The 20729-nt window shown below is 64.1% G+C and overlaps 2 protein-coding genes across 7 annotated transcripts; both read left to right on the forward strand.

The window, feature by feature from the left end:
* Positions 1-1221: 1221 nt before the first annotated feature.
* On the forward strand, positions 1222-16407 carry LOC119712193 (signal transducer and activator of transcription 5B). 6 transcript variants are annotated; one of them, XM_038163150.1, is made up of 19 exons: positions 1222-1285; positions 10809-10946; positions 11053-11209; positions 11293-11382; positions 11526-11700; positions 11775-11905; positions 11996-12147; positions 12218-12373; positions 12455-12634; positions 12773-12860; positions 12942-13064; positions 13214-13306; positions 13424-13630; positions 13805-13899; positions 13966-14096; positions 14745-14915; positions 15118-15169; positions 15369-15476; positions 15544-16407. In XM_038163150.1, the coding sequence occupies exons 2-19, from the start codon at positions 10819-10821 to the stop codon at positions 15668-15670; spliced, it is 2364 nt and encodes a 787-aa protein (XP_038019078.1). In that variant the 5' UTR covers positions 1222-1285; positions 10809-10818; the 3' UTR covers positions 15671-16407. The 6 variants fall into 6 exon arrangements, with proteins under 6 accessions (XP_038019078.1, XP_038019083.1, XP_038019081.1 ...); XM_038163155.1 differs by having other exon boundaries at positions 14745-14900; XM_038163153.1 differs by lacking the exon at positions 1222-1285 and adding an exon at positions 1978-4129.
* A 228-nt stretch (positions 16408-16635) lies between these two features.
* On the forward strand, positions 16636-20210 carry GHDC (GH3 domain containing). The gene is made up of 8 exons (XM_038162923.1): positions 16636-17139; positions 17221-17351; positions 17425-18001; positions 18233-18416; positions 18505-18576; positions 18685-18818; positions 18947-19035; positions 19144-20210. The coding sequence occupies exons 1-8, from the start codon at positions 16929-16931 to the stop codon at positions 19342-19344; spliced, it is 1599 nt and encodes a 532-aa protein (XP_038018851.1). The 5' UTR covers positions 16636-16928; the 3' UTR covers positions 19345-20210.
* Positions 20211-20729: the final 519 nt, after the last annotated feature.

Raw genomic sequence — 20729 nt, forward strand, 5'->3', positions numbered from 1 at the left:
TGTGCTCTGACACAGTGGCCAAGTGATTTGCAATTGCTGGTGCACCAGCTGTCTGAGAGCCATCCTGTTCCAGCGCTGGCACGAGGAGAGACGAGCCCCTCCTTCCTGGATTCCCACCGGGGTAGGGTCACCCATGCTTCTACCAGCCCAGACAAATACACAGCGCAGGAGAGGGACCTGCGTTTGCTGAATTTCCCTCCGGAGTTTTTTCAGGCCACAGAAGATGAGCTGGTAGCGAAAGTGAAAGCCCAGGAGATCCCATGCGGTGGGTGCAAGCGCTGGGGCAGAACGAGCACACCCAGTATTGCTTCCTGCTGCCGCCTCTGCCCATCGCCGCACGGCAGCCGCGCCCCGGGGTGCCCGTCACCCGGGGTACCCCACTGCCCTGGGCTGCCAGTGCTGCCAGGAGGAGTCTGCTGTGGGTGCCAGCTGCGCAAGAGCTCCTCGGGATGGTTTTCTTATGGCTGCTGTTAACTTTCTCTGTTGGAGCAACTGCAGAGGAGCTGGCAGTGCCTTGGGTCTCCTCACAGCTCGCAGGGGACGTGGCAGCTTGGAAGAAGGGGATGCAGCGTCCTGTCCAAGCAGGTGCCCGAGGCTGTGGCAGCGCTGGGGATCTTGGCCATGCATGTGGCTGCAAAGCGTCAGCCCAGGCCTGTGGTGGGAAGGAGCACCGTGCAGCCAGGGCTGCTTCATGCAGAGGGCCCAGTGTCAGCACCAGGCAGCCCTGCAGCCACGTCTGTGGCCACCTGGTACCGATTTGGCCATTCCTGCTCCCAGAACCAAGGCTTGGCGCTGCTTTGGGCTTCCCTGGTATTTACGGCCAAACTCTGGTGCTGGTTTGTGCCCTGCCAGAGCTGCTGGTGTTGAAGCCTGAAGCTGTTTCGAATTCTAGTGCTAGTGCCACTCCTCATTTATGACACCCTGTGCCATTACCTCGTGCTGGTGCTGCTGGCATCAACCTGTGCTGGTGCCCGGTACCGTCACCCAGCGCCACTGCCTGGTGCCATTATCCCGTGCCCGGTACCGGCACTGTTAACCGGTGCCCGCTGCCCAGTGCCGTCGCTCAGTGCCATTACCCGGTGCCGTTGCCCAGTGACCGGTACCGCTCCGTTACCCGGGGCCGTTCCCGGTGCCGGCGGGGGCCGGCGGGGGCGGAGCCGTGGGGGGGCGGGGCCGCGCGGGCCGGGCCGGGGCGCGGCGGGGGCAGAGCGGCGGCGGAGCCGAGCGCCGGGAGCCGCCGGGAGCCGCGGGAGCAGCGGAGCCGCAGCCGCCGCCGCGGCCGCAGGTGGGCACGGGCGGGAGCGCGGAGCCGTCATCGCCGCCGGGACCGGATCGGACCGAACCGAACCGGACCGAGCGGGCCCGGACCCCGTCCGCCTTCCGCAGCAGGGCCGGGCGGGGTGCGGCGGGGCCGGGGCGGTCCGGTCCGGTCCGGTGCGGTCCGCGCTGTGGGTGTTTCGTAACCCCGGGCGGGCGCAGCCGGGCCGGGCGCGGGGCTCGGCGGGAGCCCGGCTGGGCCCGCGGGCCCCTGGGCGGGCGGAGGCGACAGTGGGGCCGCTCCGAGGGGGCGGCGGGTACGTCCCGGGCCCGTCCCCTCGGAGCGGCGGCGCATCCCGGGGCGGGGGCGCTCCTCGCCCGCCGGAGCGGGGCCGGTTTCGCTCGCGGGCCCCGCGGGAGCGGCGGCCGCGGAGGGCGGCTCCGAGTCCCGGTCCCGGGCCGAGGGGAGGGTCCGGGACAGCGCGAGGCGCCCCGTGCCGTGCCGGGTGTCCCGCCGCAGGCAGCGCGCCGAACCGGGACGGTGGGAGTGCGCGCCCCGTTGCTGTCGGTGGCACACGCGGCTCCGCGGGACGGGTGGGATCGGTCCCCGGCGGCAGCGGCGACACCGCGGGGACCGCAGCGCCCGGTGGCCTTTCACCCAGCTCGGGCGCGGCCGGTGACTGGGAGCCCGCGGGAGCCGCGGCCACCTGTCCGGCGGGTTACGGAGCTGTCAGGGCTCCGTGCCCGGCCAGCCCCGGGCCCGTGCCAGGCCGGCCCCGGGCAGCTCCTGCCGGGCGGCTCCGGGGCTCCAGTGCTCGGCTCGTACCGGCGCTGCTGAGCGCGCCCCGAGCTGCGCTGACACCGCCGGTGGGCCGGGGCTGTTGGCTCGTTCAGCTCTCCGTGCTGGGCACGCCGTGGCACCGGGCCGGTGACCAGTTTGGTGACAGTGCCTGGGGCGCCTTGCGGAGGGGAGACGGGGCTGGGCTCAGGGTAGCTGCGCGTGGTTTGCCCGTAGCAGGGGCATGGCACACGATGTCCCTGTGGTGCAGGGCCCTTGGTTAGAGCAGGACATTCCTGGTTGTGGGCTGGCTCGCTGTGCTGGCTGCCTGCGGCCAGCCCGGCTCCCTGCAGTGCTCATGCCTGTGCCCGGAGCAGTGTGAGCCCCAGCAGTGGCATGCAAGGGGGCACTTGGTGCAGGCACAATGAGGTGCTCCGTAGAGCCTCACCACTGCCATGGGCACCAGGATCCAGCCCTCCACGGTGGGAGCTCTCTCCTCCAGGTCCCGACTCCTGGCCCAGGTCCTTGTGCTTCTGAAGCCGTCAGGATCGCAGCCTGACCTGATGTGGTTCCAAGGTGCTGGATGTGAAGATGGAGACTGTCTCCCTGGGTTTTAGAACTGTTCCTGGCGAGCTGCTCATCCCTGGGGCTGGAGAGGGCTGTGCTGTGCCCTGCTGTGCTGTGGGTGCAGCATGAGGAGGAGGAGCTCTGGTGTGGGCTGAGAGGTGCCAACAGCCTGTGTGCAGGGACATGGGAGAGCTGGGCTGGGAGCAGGGCGTGACGGGTGGCTGTCACCCACTCTGGTTTGTGGCGCTTTGGCAGTGCCCTGCTTTGGGGTTGTTGGGTCCCTACAGTTGTCACTAGAGCCACCTCACTGGGTCTGCTGCGCCTGCCTTGTGCCAAGGCCGATGCTTTGGGGCAGGGTTAGGGATGCTCTCACCGTACAGGGAGCTGCAGTTGGGGATGCTCAGCACAGGGCACACAGAGCCTCTGCAGGGACCTTCCCCTCTCGCTGCAGGGGAAGTGCTGACTCCAAAGTGACTGTGAAGGCTTTGCCATGGGGTTTCCCAGCTCTCTTTCGAGTGATAGCAAAACTCAGATACCCTGCTTGCAAAAAATCCCTGCTCCCTGCACTCTGCGACGTCGTGGGCGGTGAGTGGCGACTGCTTTGGCCGAGTACAGCGAAGCGGCCCCATCGGCTGGGAAATTACTTTCTAGTTTGCAAGGAATGACTGTAAGGTGGGTCACACTCAACAGGCTTCACGGCAGCCCTGGGATGCAGGTGGGATGGCAGGCAGGGTGAATGGGACCTCCGTGCCATCAGCATCCCCTGGGTACCTGCGCTGGTGGCAGCATCTCTCTGCCTGCCTGGCTGCAGTGACTCCCAGTGTCCCACACACTGAGTGCTGCCCTCGAAACAGCCACTGCAGGGAAGCCAGGGCATGGCTAGGCTTGGGGTTTAGGGTTAGGGTTGGAGTCCCCACCTTGCCAGCACGGGTCAGGACTCAGCTCTGCAGCCATGCAGGCAGCTCCAGCCCGGGAGGCTGTGCTGGCTCCGGGGCTCCGGCACGCTCTGGGAGAAGTAGCCTCGACAGCTGTAATGTTTCTGTGGCATGCCTTTCCTTTCATGGGGTGTCTATTTTGCAACCCCCAAGTGTTTTGATCCCGGGAGGAAGGGGGCGGGGGTGTTTACCCTGGCACCGCATGGCTGGTGCAGGGATCCAAGTGGTGCTGGGCATGCCTGAATTTCACATGCAGCAACAGTTCTAGCAACATCTGCTGGCTGATAAAAGGTAGGCTGCTGCACGCCGCTGCTCCCGCCGCGTTGGGAAACGTCGAGGGGGAGGCGCACTGTGAACACGGCTTCCTGGCCGATAGGGCTGAGCTGACTTGCTGATAAAGCAGAATCCACCCATCTGGCTGCACCAGAGGGGCCAGGAGCACGGGCTGCTCGCAGGCACTCGGTGCTTCCCTGAGTGCTGGGTCCTGCTTCCCGCTGGATCAGGAATGATGTGCCGCCGAGCTGGGACAGCCACGGCAGCATAGCTGAACCACAGCACAGTCACAACCCATTCCCGGTTCAAACAGTCACTGGTGAGTTTTGCAATCTCCACTTTCAGTGTAACTTTGTGTTATGAGCTGGTTTATAGCACAGCTCTGCTGGGGAGGGAACTGGGGAAAAGGCTGGTGCTGGAGAGCACTGCCTCAAAGAGCCAGAGCAGTGACCCAGCCCTGCCCACCATGTGCTGGGTGCTCATTCTGTCTGGCCTCTCATCCCTATCACTCAATGGCCCTGCAAAGCCTTTAGCAGAGGAAGAGGCTGCTCTTGCTGGCAGTTCTGAGTTCCTGCACCAGCTGGAAACGCTGTAAAATGATCTTTGTCCTCTCTGGTGTGAATACCCGACCCCGGTGCTGTTGGGCTGTGGGCCCAGGGGTGCAGCTTCTCTGGCCCTGCTTGTGGAGATGCTGTGGTGAGGCTTATGGTGCAGCTCAGGGGCAGGGGCTCTGCTGCTGCTTCAGGGGCTGGAAAGCCCATCCCGGGGCCAGGAAAGCCAAAACCCACCTGGATGTATTTGTGTGTGTATGGATGCACACTGTGCTTCACCCCTCTCTCGATTTGACTGAAAATTTTGCTGCACAAACCACTGGTGTTGGTTGTTTTATTCTCTGTCTGACTAGTCCCCCCTCCTGCCAGCATCCCTGCATGTCTGTGTATCCCCTCTTCCAAAGACAAGGCTTTACTCCTCTCCATCCTGCTCTGCAGGCTTGGTGCAAGAGCATCTCTGTGTGCAGAGCTGCTGCAGCTGCTGGGGATGAACTCTGGCAGTGCAGTGGGGGGATGCAGGAGCTGCTCTGGTGTCCCTCTGGCTCTCCCTGCTCACCAGACATCCAAAAGCCTGTGCTGTGCCCTGTAGGACAGCCACGCCAGGAGTGAGGAGGCTCCTGCACCATGTCCCCGGCCCCAAGGAGAGCTGGAGCATGGCATCAATGCGAGGGGATGGATGCAGCCAGAGCAGTGCCGTTGGTGCCTGTGCTGCCCACATCTCCCCCAGCCCACCTGGGTCCTGCCCAGCAAATCCAGTCTGGCTGTGGGTGGATTAGTGCCATTGTGTGCGCTCACTGGAGCATGGCAGAGAAAATGAAATTGTGTCTCCAGACCCCAATCGGGACTAATTCGATGCTGAAATGAGCTTAATCCTCAGGTCCTTCGCCCGGCCTGTCCCTCCTGGGCTGGCACAGGTCTGAGCAGGGATTAGCACCCAGCCAGGGGCTGTGATGGATTTGGCCTCGGTGCAGGAGGCTGCCACAGAACCTGTGGGACCCCAGGGCTGTGCCCTCAGCGTGGCATTACAGGGATTTGGGGCTGGTCATTATTAGCGTGGAGGGAAAATCCCTTCCTTGAGTGTCCTGGCACGGGGCAGCTACGCATCCCTGCCCGGGCAGCGCCAGAGTCTGGGATGCTGCAGGTGGTCAGCAGCTTTGTGCCTGCCCTGGGATTCCCCCACCAAGCCAGGGGAAGCTCCAGAACTCTGAGCTGGCAACTCCCTGCTGTGCCAGCCCCAAAGCTAATTAATTCAGCTGCTTGGCCCCAGGGAGCCAGGAATAATTAAAGCTCTGCCCAGCCTCTCTAATCCTGTCTGGGGGTTTATGGTGGGGGCAGCACCAGTGCTGGCAGGGACTGGGCTCCCCACGGTGGATATCCTGCGGGAGCCACACTGGACTCTTGCCCATGGGGCTGGCTGGGCTCTGGGCTCTGCTGGTGTGACTGCACCATGTGTCCTGCCCACCAGTGCTGGTCCTGCTGAATGCTCAGTGTCTGAAGGAATCCCTCTGGTGCCTGGGCAGTGCCTCTGTCTGGCTGTGGCTGCCCCAGGGTGGCTCTTGGTGCACTGATGTTTTCTGGAGGTTCCAACTGTTGGATTCAAGGGATTTTGCTGGGTATTTTGGTGGTTTTGGTTTGACGCAGGTTTCTGGGCCTCTCTGATTGGAAGAAATCTGAAGCAAAGAGGAAAACCTTTCCCAAGGGTGGCAAGTGCTGGCAGGCAGAGAGACTGGCCCGTGGTGTGAGATGAGTTGTTGGCAGCCCCCAGCACTGATGCCCTTGGCACCAGTCCCCAGCTGGGGCATCTCTGCCTGTGTGGGACTGGTGTCTCCTCTGGGCAGCATCAGGTCACGCACGTGGTGCAATTCACGGTGTGAATTCTCTGCTTTTGGCTCCCAGAGTTGCTGGGGCACCTGGACAGTCCTGGTGCTACTAGTTCCACCTCTGCCTACCTGCTCTGCTGCTGTGGGGCCTGTTGCCTCTGCTCTTGGGGGGCACGTTGGATTACAGAGCCAGCCATGCCTCTTTCATGACAGTCACGGTACCTGGCCCCAGATGTTTCCAGTGTGGGCTGAGTGGTTCGGCTGCCACCAGGGCGAAGCCATCAGTAGCTGCCACTTTCTGTGGGAGACAAACAAACCCCATCAAAGCACGGAGCTTCTAGAAGGAGCTCACTGCCGTGCCGGTGGGCACTGCCACCTCCCAGCCAGAGCTGGAAACCACAGGCCGGTGTAAAACAAGTGAGCAGCCCTTGGCCTCTGTGCCAGCTCCACAGTGTGTCGGTGCCACAGCTCCGAGCAGGGCTGGGGGCTGCTCACATCCCCCGGCTGCTCCTGCAGCTCTGCTCCAGGCCCGTCAGCAAAGCCGGGGCGTGCAGGTGAGGGGGTCCCATGTCCCCCCATGCCGATCTCCTGCATGGGAGTCCATCCCTGGCTCTCAGCCAGCCAGGGGGGCTCAGTGCCGGCTGAGGACAGAGGCTGTGCCTGCTCTGGCACCGGGCCGGTGTGAGGGGCACGATGTGCCGGCCCCGCTGCCCGGCGGGCGCCCCTCAGGCAGCCGTGGCGGAGGTGGCTGCCAGCACTCGGGGGCAGGCTGTCCCGCGCAGGCACCTGACATTTTGGAAGGAAATAGCTGCTCTCCGCTCCTTCCTGTAGTGCGCAGCCAGCGAAACGGCCGCCCGGGAGCCCGGCTGTGCCCGCCCCGAGCCGGAGCCGGGCTGTCCTGGGGCCGGGCGCCAGAGCGGGGCCAGAGCGGGGCCTGAGCGCGGTGAGGGCGGCTGCAGGACCGGGCACTGCACACCGGGCTGCAGCGGGGCTCTGCGGTGAGCTGGTGCGGACAGGGGCCGTGAGGGCGGAGGGGCGGCTCTGTGTGTGTGTGTGTGTGTGTGTGTGTGTCTGTGTGTGTGTGGGTAACCGGAGCCCTCCGCTGTGCCTGGCGGCCGCTCCCGGCTGTCACCTCCCCCGTGCCCGGGGCCCGTCTGGGGGCCGGATCTTGCCCGGGAGGGATCTTGCTTGGAGCCGCGCACCTTGGAGGGCTGCGGGACAGCTTCCCGCCGGGCCTGCCGGGGGCCGCTGGCTGGGGCAGCGCCGGAGCCCCTCGGCCGCAGCACCGTAGGATGCAGGGTCCGGCCCTGCGGCCACGAGCGGGGCCGGCTCTGACCTGGAAGCGATCGCGGGTTCCCGGAGGTGCCGAGAAACCACGTGTCCGTGTTTACTGCGGCGGGAGGCGCAGCGGGCGCAGGGCCGCCGCCGCCGGAGCCCAGCGCCGCGCCCCTGCCCCCGGAGGACAGCGCTCCGGAGACCCCCGGGCTGCCGGAGCACCGGGCGAAGGGCAGTGCGGGAGCCGAGGGGCTGCGTGGGTCGAGGGAGTGGGGCGGGGGGTACAGCCGGAGCCCAGGGTCCCCCCCAGGCCTTTGCCTAGCCCTTGGCCCCTGCCTGGCCCTTCACGGCATGGGTCTGGGCGAGAGGCTGCTGTCGGGGGCTGTGCCAGCCCGGGGCAGGGTGTCCTGCTCACGAGGGTCTTCGGGCTGGCTCTGTGCAGGAGCGTCCCGCGGCAGATCGCAGCGAGCATCCCGTGCAGAGCGTGCTCCGGCGCTGGGGTAGCTGCTGCCTGTGTTTGGGTTTTGCCGTGCCCGTGGCACGTGGGAAACTGCTGCTGCCGTCCTCATCCTGTGAGGCATTTCCCTCCTTGTGTGTGCCCACGGATGTGCTCTGGCTCTCCTGCAGCTTGGGACTTGCTGGTGCCTACTGCCACTGTGCCTTCGACCCTTTCCCAGTGTGATCATGTCAGTCCCCTGGTTGCCCCCAGCCCCAGCAGAGCTGCCACCTTCCCCATCTTCTCCTCTCCTCGCTGCTGCCTCTGGCCTTCTCAGTGCCCTTTTTGGGTGGGTTTCTCCTGTTTTGCATTGGGTTTGGCAGTGCTTCCCCATCAGCAGTGGGCAGTGAGGCCGTAAAAGGCAGAAATTATGTCTGCTGCTTCCCCTCTCTCTGCTCAGTCCCTGTGTTGCTGGGGTCCCTCCCCACAGCTCTGGGGTCTGTCCTCAGCAGTGGTCCTACCCTGGGAAGCTGCTGCCTGTGCCCCTTCACAGGCAGTAAGTCTGGTGAGCACGTCGCTGTGGCTTGTCGAGTGCTGCTGGTTAACCGAGCTGCAGTGACGGGTGGGTTCCAGCTCGCTGCCAGCGAGTAAATGCAAAGTAGCCTAAACCACTACAATTATCTGCCTCTTGCAGTTGTTGGAGTGCGCACGGGGCCGGTGGCTGCCATGCGTGGCTGACCCGTGGCAGTGCTTGAGGCTGCAGTGGCCCTGCTGGGGCTGGAGGTGGCACTGGGGTGGGTGAACGTCCCTGGACATGGGGGTGGATCTGTCCCTGGGCTCCCATCCCTGGGCAGCTGGTGGTGCCACCGAGGAGTGTGATGCTGGAAAGTGATGTTAGGCGTGGTCCAGGCCAGGGCAGTGGCTGCCAGCAGCAGCCAGGTGCAGGAGGCAGGGCTGCCTGGAGAGGGACCACGGTGGGACCATGGTGCTGCAGCTTAGGCTGAAACAGAGTTGCTGCCCCAGCTGTGCTGAGTCTCGGGGCCAAAAGTCTGCCCAAGGCAGGTGGCACTGGTTGCTTGTGCTGGGGTTGTCAGGATACCCTGCAGCCCATGTGGAGATTTGGTTTGTCCACAGGTGGGACACAGAGACAGATTTCCCCCAGGAGAAATCTCATGTCCTGCTGCATTGACAGTGTCTGTGGGGGTTGTGCTCAAGCCTGGTGCCAGTGGTGTTTTGGGGCACACACCAGGTGAGCTCTGCCACCGTCAGCCACTCCATGGCCCCTTGTAGAGGCAGATGTGGTGCTGGTGCTCCTGCTGCCAGGCTGGCACTGGCCAAACGCAGTGCCTGCCAGCTCACCACAGAGCAGCCGGAGACTCGTTGCTTAACAACATGCTAGAGTGGAGTAGGAAGTGTTTTGTCACTGTGAGATGGGAACAGATCACCATTTTATCAACAGGCAGGGCAGTGTCTGTTTGCTCTGTGTCCGTGCAGATGTCCCCACAGTACTGGGGACTTCGGTCACTTTGTGGTGCAGTGGCACTGGCATGGCTGTTCTTGGCTCTGCCCCTTATCAAATGTCCACAATTTCCAACAGCAGCATGTCCTGCTGTCAGCCATCCCACCTTCCCTTTCCTCCTTGCCGGCGTTCTTCTGCCTCCCCAGGCCCCTCCTTGCCAGCAGCATTTCCAGCTTGGTGATTTCTGTGAATGTGGAAACGTTCCTCCCTTTTTATAGAGGAAAAATTCATTTTTAGCCAGCTCTGGGTTATTGTTCCTCTTCCTGTTCGGGGGCGGGTGTGCGTGGCTCGGGGGCTCCGGCTGTGGCTGCTCCACTCGGACCTGCTGCCACTGTCCCCCAGCATGTGCCCCTCACTGTATGACAGCACCAGCTCTTTTGGAGCCCTGTGGGCCACCAGGTATTTCTGAAATACTTCGGGGAGAGGGGCAGGCACAGCCCCCACTGGCTCAGCTCCTCTGCTTGTCACCAGCCAGTGCAGTGACCAGGTTCCGGCCTGGTCACCCAGCCTTGGGACATGTCCAAGGCCTTGTGCCCCTGCCTGGCCCCTCTGTGTGGTGCCAAATCCCAGGTGGATAGAGTGGGAGTGTATCTAAATGCTGTTTACTGTACTGCTGCCACCTCACTCAGGGGGGACCTTGGGCCCCCCAGACCCTCCTGTGTCACTCACTGTCATATCACCCTCACACAGTCAGCTGCAAGCTGTTCCTCCAGCCCCCTCTAACCACTGGTGACCCAGGGGACACACTGGATTTTAATAGAGGTACTGTCACCACCATCTCATCCCTGCCTGCCCCCAGGGAAACCAAGGCTGTGTAGTGGGTGGAATCCCTGCATGGAGCCAGAGCCACCCCAAAACTGCTTTGGGAAGGTCCATGTGTCTCCACCAGTACATGGGGCACACAGCGGCCCCGGTGCTGGGGGCTTGTCAGGGTCCGTGGTGCCACGTGGGCTCTTGGGGCTGGGGCTGCTCCTGCCTGCTGGTGCTGCCAGGGTGTGGGCAGGAGCGGGGTGAATGCAGGGGGGGCCTCTGCTCTGCGTCACCCTGGATTTCTGGGCAGCCCTTCCTCCCCCTGGCCTGTTTCCTCATTCGCGTGGCCAGCGATGGCTGCGATCCCGTGGTGCAGTGAGGGGAAATGAGAACCATGTGGAGAGGCCATGCAGAGAACGTCCCTGGCCCTGGGCACCCCCAGGGCTGTTCCTAGAAAAGAGGGGGTGACTCAGAGCCAGGGTCCACTGCCCCCGCATGCCCTTTCTTTGAGCAGCTGGAGACAGCGCTGGCAGCACCAGGGACTCCGGGCACTCCTGCAGAGGGTGTGGGGACAGCCGGGGCCAGACCCCTAGCAGCACAGTGCCTGCCTGTCCCCCGCTGGTGCCCTGACAGCGTGTCTCCTGCAGGTGCTGAACCATGGCGGTGTGGATCCAGGCCCAGCAGCTCCAGGGCGAAGCCCTGCGGCAGATGCAGGCGCTCTACGGGCAGCACTTCCCCATCGAGGTGCGGCACTACCTGTCGCAGTGGATCGAGAGCCAGGCATGGTAGGTCAGGGTGTGCCCTTCCCCGGGGCTGCTGTGGCTGCCCCGCGGTACAGGTGGGTTCTCCCTGCTGCCAGGCCGCCCTGACACTGCTCTGCTCCTCACACAGGGACTCCATCGACCTTGACAACCCCCAGGAGAATGTGAAGGCGACACAGCTTCTGGAGGGGCTGATCCAGGAGCTGCAGAAGAAGGCAGACCACCAAGTGGGTGAGGACGGCTTCCTGCTGAAGATCAAGCTGGGGCACTACGCCACGCAGCTGCAGGCGAGTGGGGGGCTGTGGGCAGGGGTGCAAGGCCAGGGGGGGTCCCTGCCCTGTGCCTGGCTCAGGCAGTGCTCTCCCCACAGAACACGTATGACCGATGCCCCATGGAGCTGGTGCGCTGCATCCGGCACATCCTCTACCACGAGCAGCGGCTGGTGCGGGAGGCCAACAATGTGAGCGCGGGCTGGGAGGGGTGAGGAGAGGGAGAGGGTGGGGGGATGCTCAGGGGCTCTTCTCCATGATGATGGGAGCAGCCCTGAGGCAGGAATGGGGAGGGTCCCCTCGCTGTGCTGAGCGCACCCTGTGCCCCGTGCAGAGCCCTTCCCCATCTGGCTCCCTGGTGGACGCCATGTCCCAGAAGCACCTGCAGATCAACCAGACCTTCGAGGAGCTGCGGCTCATCACTCAGGACTCGGAGAATGAGCTCAAAAAGCTGCAGCAGACACAGGAATACTTCATCATCCAGTACCAGGAGAACATGCGACTCCAAGGTGTGTGGGGGGCCGAGGGGACTGGGCCTGGGGTGCTGGCAGGGCCAGCCCTAACACCGTGCCCTGTCCCCCAGCCCAGTTCTCCCAGCTCTCCCAGCTGGGCCCCCAGGAGCGCATGTCACGGGAGACAACGCTGCAGCAGAAGAAGGCGTCGCTGGAGGCCTGGCTGCACCGTGAGGCCCAGACACTACAGCAGTACCGCGTGGTGAGTGATGCCACCTGGCTCCCCATGGTGCTGTCCCCATGATGCCCTGTGACACTGTCCCTGCACCCCTGATGTTGTCCCACCTCGCAGGACCTGGCTGAGAAGCACCAGAAGACGCTGCAGCTGCTGCGCAAGCAGCAAACAACCATCCTGGATGATGAGCTGATCCAGTGGAAGCGTCGGCAGCAGCTGGCAGGGAATGGGGGCCCACCCGAAGGCACCTTGGATGTGCTGCAGACCTGGTGAGTGCCTGGTGGGGTGGGGTGAGATGGGGTCCTGATCCCAGTGGGTGCTGAGCCCTGCTCCCCCCAGGTGTGAGAAGCTGGCAGAGATCATCTGGCAGAACCGGCAGCAGATCCGCCGTGCCGAGCACCTGTGCCAGCAGCTGCCGATCCCAGGCCCGGTGGAGGAGATGCTGTCAGAGCTGAATGGAACCATCACTGACATCATCTCTGCCCTGGTCACCAGGTACAAGTTGGGCCCTGGTGGGTGCAGGGCCGGGTTTGCCCTGCCCCCTTCCCAGCTCCCCTGATTCCCTTGCCCCCCCAGCACCTTCATCATTGAGAAGCAGCCCCCCCAAGTGCTGAAGACACAGACCAAGTTTGCAGCCACTGTGAGGCTCCTGGTGGGCGGGAAGCTGAATGTGCACATGAACCCCCCCCAAGTGAAGGCCACCATCATCAGCGAGCAGCAAGCCAAGGCCCTGCTGAAGAATGAGAGCACCCGCAAGTAATGCCAGGGGCTGGGGGTGTGTGGCTGGGGCTGCCAAGCAGCAGGGGAGCAGGGTGTGGGGCATGGGGAAGGGCTGCACTTCGCACAGCTCCCAGTCCTGGTGTGCCCTGACTCCCATGTGCATTCCCGTGGCAGTGAGAGCAGCGGGGAGATCCTCAACAACTGCTGTGTGATGGAGTATCACCAGGCCACTGGGACGCTCAGCGCCCACTTCCGCAACATGGTGAGTGCCCCTGTGTGGGTCCTGTCCCCCACCCTGCTGTCCATGTCTCTTCCTCCATGCTCACCCCTGGTGTCCCTGCAGTCCCTGAAGCGGATCAAGCGCTCGGATCGCCGCGGGGCTGAGTCAGTGACAGAGGAGAAATTCACCATCCTCTTCGAGTCGCAGTTCAGTGTCGGTGGGAATGAGCTGGTCTTCCAGGTGAAGGTAAAGCCACCGTGTCCCTTCTGCAGGCCCTAGGCAAGCCATGGGCACTGTGCCCACAGGAGTGGGGCTGGGCTGGGGCCACATGGGTGCCCGTGGGTGATGCTCCCTTGGTGCCCCACAGCCCATTCCGGTCTCCTTCCTCTTGGCAGACGCTGTCCCTGCCTGTGGTGGTGATTGTGCATGGGAGCCAGGACAACAATGCCACGGCCACCGTGCTTTGGGACAACGCCTTTGCCGAGCCCGTGAGTGCCAGTGCCGTGGGGGCAGGACAGGCCCCATCTGCCTGGTGTGGGAGCAGGGCTCAGCCTCTCGGTGGGACATCAGGCAGAGCTGGTGCTGACCGTGCTCTCTGCCCCCAGGGCCGCGTGCCCTTCGCTGTGCCCGACAAGGTGCAGTGGCCACAGCTTTGCGAGGCGCTCAACATGAAGTTCAAGGCAGAGGTGCAGAGCAGCCGCGGGCTGACCAAGGAGAACCTGGTGTTCCTGGCACAAAAGCTTTTCAACAGCACCAGCTCCCACTTGGAGGACTACAGCAGCACCACAGTGTCCTGGTCCCAGTTCAACCGGGTAAGTGGCCTGGGCTCTGTCCAGAGCCCCCCCAGTGCTCGTGCTTGTGGGGCTGGATGGGACATACCCACCTGGGGCTCCCTGAGTCTCTGCTGCTGCGCCCAGTGTCTGTGCTGTGTAACAGAGGCTCAGAGGCTGGTGACAGGAGTGCTCATTATCTGGAGATTTCAACAGGAAAACCTGCCTGGGAGGAATTACACCTTCTGGCAGTGGTTTGACGGGGTCATGGAGGTGCTGAAGAAGCATTTGAAGCCGCACTGGAATGACGGGTAAGAGCCGCCCTGCCCTGTGCAGCCTGGCCCGAGCCCCAAGCCCTGACGCCCTACTCTGCCTAGGGCCATCCTGGGCTTCGTCAACAAGCAGCAGGCGCACGACCTGCTCATCAACAAGCCCGACGGGACCTTCCTCCTGCGCTTCAGCGACTCGGAGATCGGTGGCATCACCATCGCCTGGAAGTTCGACTCCTGTGAGTGTGTGCCAGGCACTGGCATCCCTGGCCCCAGCATCCATGGCCCCAGCTACCTCATGCCCTTGGGGTACTGGCGCTGCCACAGCAGGCTGGCTGGAGTTATCCTCAGCAAAGAGGCGAGTGCCAGAGCCCCGAGAATGCTTTGGCTGTCCCATGGGGAGTGCTGCTGCCCTTGCTCACTGCAGCTGTGGCTGTGTCAGGCCCGAATGCTGGCAGCAGCGGGGAGGAGGGACCAGGCTGAACCCTCCAACCCAGCCCTAGGGAATGATGTGAACTGTACAAAATCCAGTTACTCGGTGGTGTTCCCCAGTGCAGGGGTTGTCAGGGGTGGTCTGACCCCATGCAGGAGTCTGTTGCTGTTCACTTTCGAGGGCCACGTGACTGAGAAGCACCACAGGGCCCCACGGAGCCCCATGGTTGGGGAACATGTCAGGATGAGCCAGACCTCCCTTGGCTTCACTGTCTTTCCTATCTTATCCCATTTTCTGGCGACCTGTGCTTTATTCTCAGCTGTTGCTGGGGGAGGGATGCAGTGTGGGACATGCTGTTTGCTGCTTGATGTGACCTCGCAGCCCATGCCCAGAGCACAGCCAGGAGCTGCTGCGAACTCCGGGATTCACCATGATCCTCACGCTTGTCTTGCAGCTGAGAGGATGTTCTGGAACCTGATGCCTTTCACCACCAGGGACTTCTCCATCCGCTCCTTGGCTGACCGCCTCGGGGATCTCAGTTACCTCATCTACGTGTTCCCCGACCGGCCCAAGGACGAGGTGTTCTCCAAGTACTACACGCCGGTTCTCTGTGAGTCCACGCCAGGTAGCGCTGTCCCTTCACCCCACGTGTCCCCTCTTTTGTGCATCCAGCCAGGATGGAGCTGGTGTTCTCAGCCTCCCCCTGCCCCGGGCCACACCGGCCCCACAGGGGTTCTGCATCTGGCCACGTGTGAGCCCCCAGCACTGCCCCGGGGTCGTGGCATGTGCTGGAGCTTGGGGCCTCAGTGCTGCTTCCTTCTCTCTAGCTAAAGCTGTGGATGGATACGTGAAGCCACAGATCAAGCAAGTGGTGCCAGAGTAAGTGTGACCCCGAAGGGAGATCTTGGGCAGTGGTTGCCGTGGGTTCCCACCATTGAATTGGCTGGGTTGGGCGGCAGCCCAAGGCACTGAGGAGCTCAGGTCCACCACCCATGGCCACATTGGTGCTGAGCCTTGTGAGACATCTTGGTGATTTCACCCGTGGGGCACTCGGTGCTCATGAGACCCATCCCCACAGGTTTGTCAATGCATCAGGAGATTCTGCACCTGGAGGGGCCACCTACATGGACCAGGCACCCTCGCCTGCCGTCTGCTCCCAGCCTCATTACAACATGTACACCCAGAAGTGAGTATCACACCCCTATCCCTGGACTGCTGCAGCTGGTCCTCCCCTCACCGCCTGCCTCCCACAGCCCCGACCCTGTGCTGGACCCCGAGGGTGATTTTGACCTGGAAGACACGATGGATGTAGCGAGGCACGTGGAGGAGCTGCTGCGGCGCCCCGTGGACAGTCAGTGGATCCCCCACGCCCAGTCGTGACAGGCAGGCGCCTGGTCCCTTGCCCCTGGCCCCGGCGCTGCGGGGACTGTGCTGTGTTCGTGTCTCTGTGCCAGGGGACAGCGGGTGGGCCCTGCCCCCAGGATTTGCTCTGTGCTGCCCCGAAACACAGGCTGGCGTCCAGCTCTTTGGTGTTTATGCCCTTGTATAAACGGCAGCGGATTTGTCGCATGGTTTTCCTGTATGTTCCTTTTAAGAGGCCCAGCTTCGGCTTTCCGCTTCTGCCAGCACTGGCCCCGCAGCCCCTGACCCCCCGTGGGGCTGCTGGGGCGGGGGCCGCCAGCCCGGCCTCAGGTTCGCTTTCGCAGTCGTCACTAAGAATGTACGTGTCGCCTTCTTGTTCTCCCCCGCGGCTCCGTTCCCAGCCGTGCGTGAGGGCAGAGGGCAGAGGAGGGGTTCTGCCAGGGCTCCCCCAGCCCGTGCCGGTGCTCTGCCCCTCAGTGGCAGGGTCCCTGCACTTCATCCTCTCCTCTGCCCCCAAGGATGCAGGAGCTCCTCCGGCTCCCGGCCTCGGTGTCCCCTCTGGAGCCGGTGCGGCGTGAGGGTGGCAGGGTGCGAGGGCGCCCAGCGAGGGCGGTCGGGTGGGCAGGGGGCTTGGGGAAGCGGAGCCCTCTGGCCGCTGCTTCTCCCCTCGCCTGGGCGGGAAACTCTGGGGTCCTGGCCATGTTATTTTTCTATCACAGAGTAAATAAAGCACGGAATATTTTTGTAACACAAAAGCTCTGGGTGCCACGTGTGTCTTGGGACAGAGGCGGGTCCCTCTGGAGAGCTCCTCATCTGGGGTGCACCGCATGAGTGCTGGGGCTGGGCCCGGTGTTCGGGGTTCCTGTCCCCAAGGGCAGGGTCGTCGGCACAAGCTGGGCGGATCCGGGGGGCTCTCCAGGTGTGAGGGCTGCCCTGAGGAGCAGGGGGTGGGCTGGGCTGGGGCCGGGGCTGTTTTTTCGGGCAAAAAGCAAAGTAAACCAGATCAATTGCCCTGTTTTTCCAAAGAAGGAGCTTGCTCTTGATGGAGGGGTAGAGGGCGCTGGTACTTGGGGTTCAGTTGCGGTTGAATTCCCCGCCGAGCGGGGGTCCCGGGGTGTGCTGTGTAAAGGTGAAAATGAAAATAAAACTGAAGCGGGGAGGCGGGCGGCGCCGGGCGCGATAAATCTCCGTCATTTCTGCCGGAGGCGGAATAGCCCCGTGGGCTAGGGGGGTCCGGGGCCGGGGCCGTTCCCTGGGGCGGTGTCCGCATTCCGCGATGCTGCTGGCGGTGGCGGTGGCGGTGCTGGCCGTGGCCCTGGCCGTGGCCGTGGCCGTCCCCGCGCTACGGCACCGCCTGGTCCGTTCCGCGCTGCGCCGCGCCGGGGGCCGGTACCGGCGGCGGCTGGAGGCTCTGGACAGCGACGTGCGGCTGAGGCAGGAGCGGCGGCTGCGGCGCCTGCTGGGCACCGGCAGCGGGGCGGCCGGCGGTGAGCGCGGGGCCGCGGGAAGCGGGCCGGGAAGGGTTCGCTTCCGTGGTTGCCCTTCTCAGCTTACGCCTCTCCCGGCAGGCTGGGAGGAGTTCCAGGAGCGGCATCCCCTGGGGCAGCCCTGTCGGGACGAAGCGCCGGGGGTTCCGCTTCCCCCGCTGCGGCTCTGGGCTCTGCTCCCCGGCTGCCGGGACAGCGACCCCCGGCTGCAGGTACCGGGAGCGGCGGGCGGGGTGGGCAGGGATCCCCGCAGGGTCCGCCTTCCTGACCCGACCCTCCCCGCAGGGCTCCCTGCTCTACCTGGACGCGCTCCGCGCCGCCTTTCCCCGGGCGCTGGCCCGCCGGGGCACGGCGCTGCTGCACTGGAGCCCCGGCTGGCCCCGCGGCCCGGCGGGGTGGCCGCTGCCCACCCTGTACTGCACGCCGGCCGCAGCCGCTGTGGTGCCCTCCCGGGCCGCGGCGCTGCGGGTGCAGCTGCTCTTCGCCCTGCGGCAGCGTGCCCTGCATGTGCTGGAGGCCGGGCTGGCAGCCGAGCTGCACGACGCGCTGGTGGCGCTGCGCACGGAATGGCCCCGGCTGGCCCAGGAGCTGGAGCTGGGCAGGCTGAGCCCCCAGCCCGGGCTGCCCGACGAGGTGCGGGAGCAGCTGCAGGCGCTGCTGAGCCCTGCTGCTGCCCGGGCGGCCGAGCTCCGCGCCGAGTGCGCCCGCGGCTTCGAGGGCATCGTGTTGCGTCTGTGGCCACGGCTGGAGGTGGTGGTGGTGAGGACGATGTGTGGCACAGAGCGGCTCTACTGCGACTCCCTCCGCCAGGCTGAGTGCCAGGGGCTGCCCTTCTACTGCCCCTTCTACCAGGCAGCAGGAGGTGAGTGTCCCCCACGCTGGTGTGTCCCCATGGCCTGCCCTGGGTGCCCACAGGGAACGGATCTCCCTGCCCCAGCAGATGCATCTCTGTGCTTCATTCCCTTCCTGCCACCTGAAAACAGCTCAGTCCTGGCACCAGCAAATTTCTGCCCCTTGGAGAGGGGTGAGGCTTCTGTGGGCAAGGATGGGGGGATCTGGGGGGCTCACATTGCCACACGCTGCCTCTGCCCAGCCCTGCTTGGTGTAAACCTGTGGCCAGCGGAGCCAGCGCCCCGATTCGTGCTGTGCCCTGACTGGGCTTTCTGCGAGTTCCTGCCCTGCCTGGCCAGCAAGGAGCCACGGACTGTGCTGCTGGATGAGCTCTGGGAGGGCCGTGAGTATGGGCTGGTTGTGACAGCCCAGCCAGGAGAGTACAGGTGCCTCCTCCCTGCTGTGTCATCCTGGGGGGCTGCCTGCCCCAGCCCCGTGCTCCCATCTCCCCCTCACACTCCCCTGCCCCTGCAGGTGCCATACTGGCGAGGTGCTGAAGGTGACCGGCTTCCACAAGCAGTGTCCCGTGGTGGAACCTGTGCGCCGGTGAGGAAACCCCAATGCCTGTCCCCCACCTCAGGGATCTGGGCCCATCTACGGGCAGGGTCTTAACAGGAGGGTGCCAGTGACCCACCCTGTGTCCCTGCACTGCAGGGAGAGCCAGACACTGAGCGTGCGAGGGGAGAGCATCCCTGAGGAGCAGTTCTTCCAGAGCCTGTGCCGCACCCTGAGCATGTGGCCGGGTGCTCGCCTGATTGACTATGTCTGTGTGGAGAGCAGCCTGCTGGGTGAGCTCCTCTGAGCTGTCCAAATCCCCCTAAAAGTGTAGCTGGCACTGCATGGGGGTCTGCAGCCTTGCTGTGCTGCTGCAGCACAGGAAGCTGGCCGCTTTAACCTACTCATGGTACTGCTCCAGGTGACTCTTCGGGGCCCTGTGCCCCCCACTACGAGGTGTTCCTGGAGCTGCAGGGCCTGCGGGACCTGTCGGAGGGGCAGCGCTACAAGGTGAGCAGGACACGGGCTCTGCTCTGGGGCTCTGTGGGGTGGCTGAAGGACACAGCCGGCGTGGCAGTGTGGGACACTGACGCACAGGCAGCTGCCCTCTCTTTGCAGCTGGACCAGTGTCTCCAGGAGGATTTCCCCACCTACAAATCCTTCCGCTTCAAGGGCAGCATTGGGCCCCTGCGCCTGCACCTGGTGAGGCCCAGGACCTTCACCCGGCTGCGGGAAGCACTGGGCTCCCCCGTGCCCATGCCCAGGGTCCTGCACGAGGAGCAGCTGCTGCGGCTCATCCAGGGAGCCGTCATCTCCTAGGGCAGCCTTGGGGCCCCGCAGCCCTTCCACCCTGGGGTTCACTTGGCTTGCGCCCTCTGAGGAGGGGCCGTGTCCCTGGGGTGAGAGGGTGTGGGGACAGGGGTGCCCGTCCCCACGGGCGTGGCTGAGTGGAGCAGATGGAGACGGTGAGCTCGACCGTGATCCGTGGCAGCAGCAGGCACCGGTGGGCACCGCTCAGTGCTGCTGTGGAGGTGGAGCAGGAGCTTGGGAGCCTCACGGGGCAGTGGGATGCTGCAGCTGCAGGACCCCCTCCCTCAGTGCCTCGGCAGCACCTGCAGCCACAGCGGAGTGTGTGCCTCTCCCAAGGGACCACTGTGCACCACAGCCCATGGCTGAGGCAGAGGGCTCAATGGAAACCCGCAGCAGCAGGAGGAGCAGAAGAGCTGTGGCTCATCGCTGAGCACTGGGGCCCTGTGGCATTTCGTCCCCTGGCGAGGACACTGTGGGCAGGGCTCAGGTGGCTGGTGGTGGCAGGTGTCACACAGCAGCCCCAGCTGGGCTTCAGTGCATGTCCACTGGTTTAAGAATAAGCTCTAGTGAGGGCTGCTTTTAATGTTTTGAAAACCAAATGCAAAGTAAAGGAGGATTATCTTTTAAAAAATAAATAAAGGACTGCACTCTGTGATTGATTTTTTTAGACTATTATTTTTAATCTTCATTAAAGAGATTGCTCAAGCAATCTGACTGCTCTGGGGGCTTAGGAGTTGCTGCTGTTCTCAGGGGTCCTGGGGAAGGGCAGCCATGAATATTTAACCAGCTGAGCACTCTGGGGGCACCAGGCTCTTTGTGCCTTTGAGGCACATCGGGAGGGACTGGTCATTTCCCCTTCTGCTCATTAAGGGTTATTTCCAGGGCTGGTGAGGGCGTGTGGGGCACCTGCTGTGCCACAGCTGCTGCTGGTGGGCAGATGATGTCTTGAGCAAGGCTCACACAAAGCAAAGCATCCCGGCAGGGATGAACCTGCCCGAGGCCTGCGCTCCCACCCCTGCTGGAAAAACCTGGAGCAAAATTTCTGCTCCAGGTCGGGGAGAAGCTTTGCCTTGAGCTGGGAGCACCCCGAAACAAAAGCCTGGAGCTCCGTGCGTGGCAGAGCCGTGCGGGGCCGGGGCTGCCCTGGGCGGCTCTGCTTGCACTGCCATGCCCGGGTACCACCCCGCTGGGAGGGGAGGTTGCCGGGGTGGAACCCGCTGGGCAGGGCCAGGCTGCTGCGGGCTCAGCTGGCTTTGGATGCCGGGCTGCAGGCTGCAAGGTCGATTTGAGTGCCCGGCCGCAGGGAGCAGCTTGTTTGGGGTGCAGGCTCATTTGTGCCGCTGGTACCAAGGCTAGAGGGTGCGGGTGCCCGGCTGGAGGGTGCCAGGCTGTGT

This window comes from Motacilla alba, chromosome 27 (assembly GCF_015832195.1).
Source record: "Motacilla alba alba isolate MOTALB_02 chromosome 27, Motacilla_alba_V1.0_pri, whole genome shotgun sequence".
NCBI classification, from domain to species: Eukaryota; Metazoa; Chordata; class Aves; order Passeriformes; family Motacillidae; genus Motacilla; species Motacilla alba.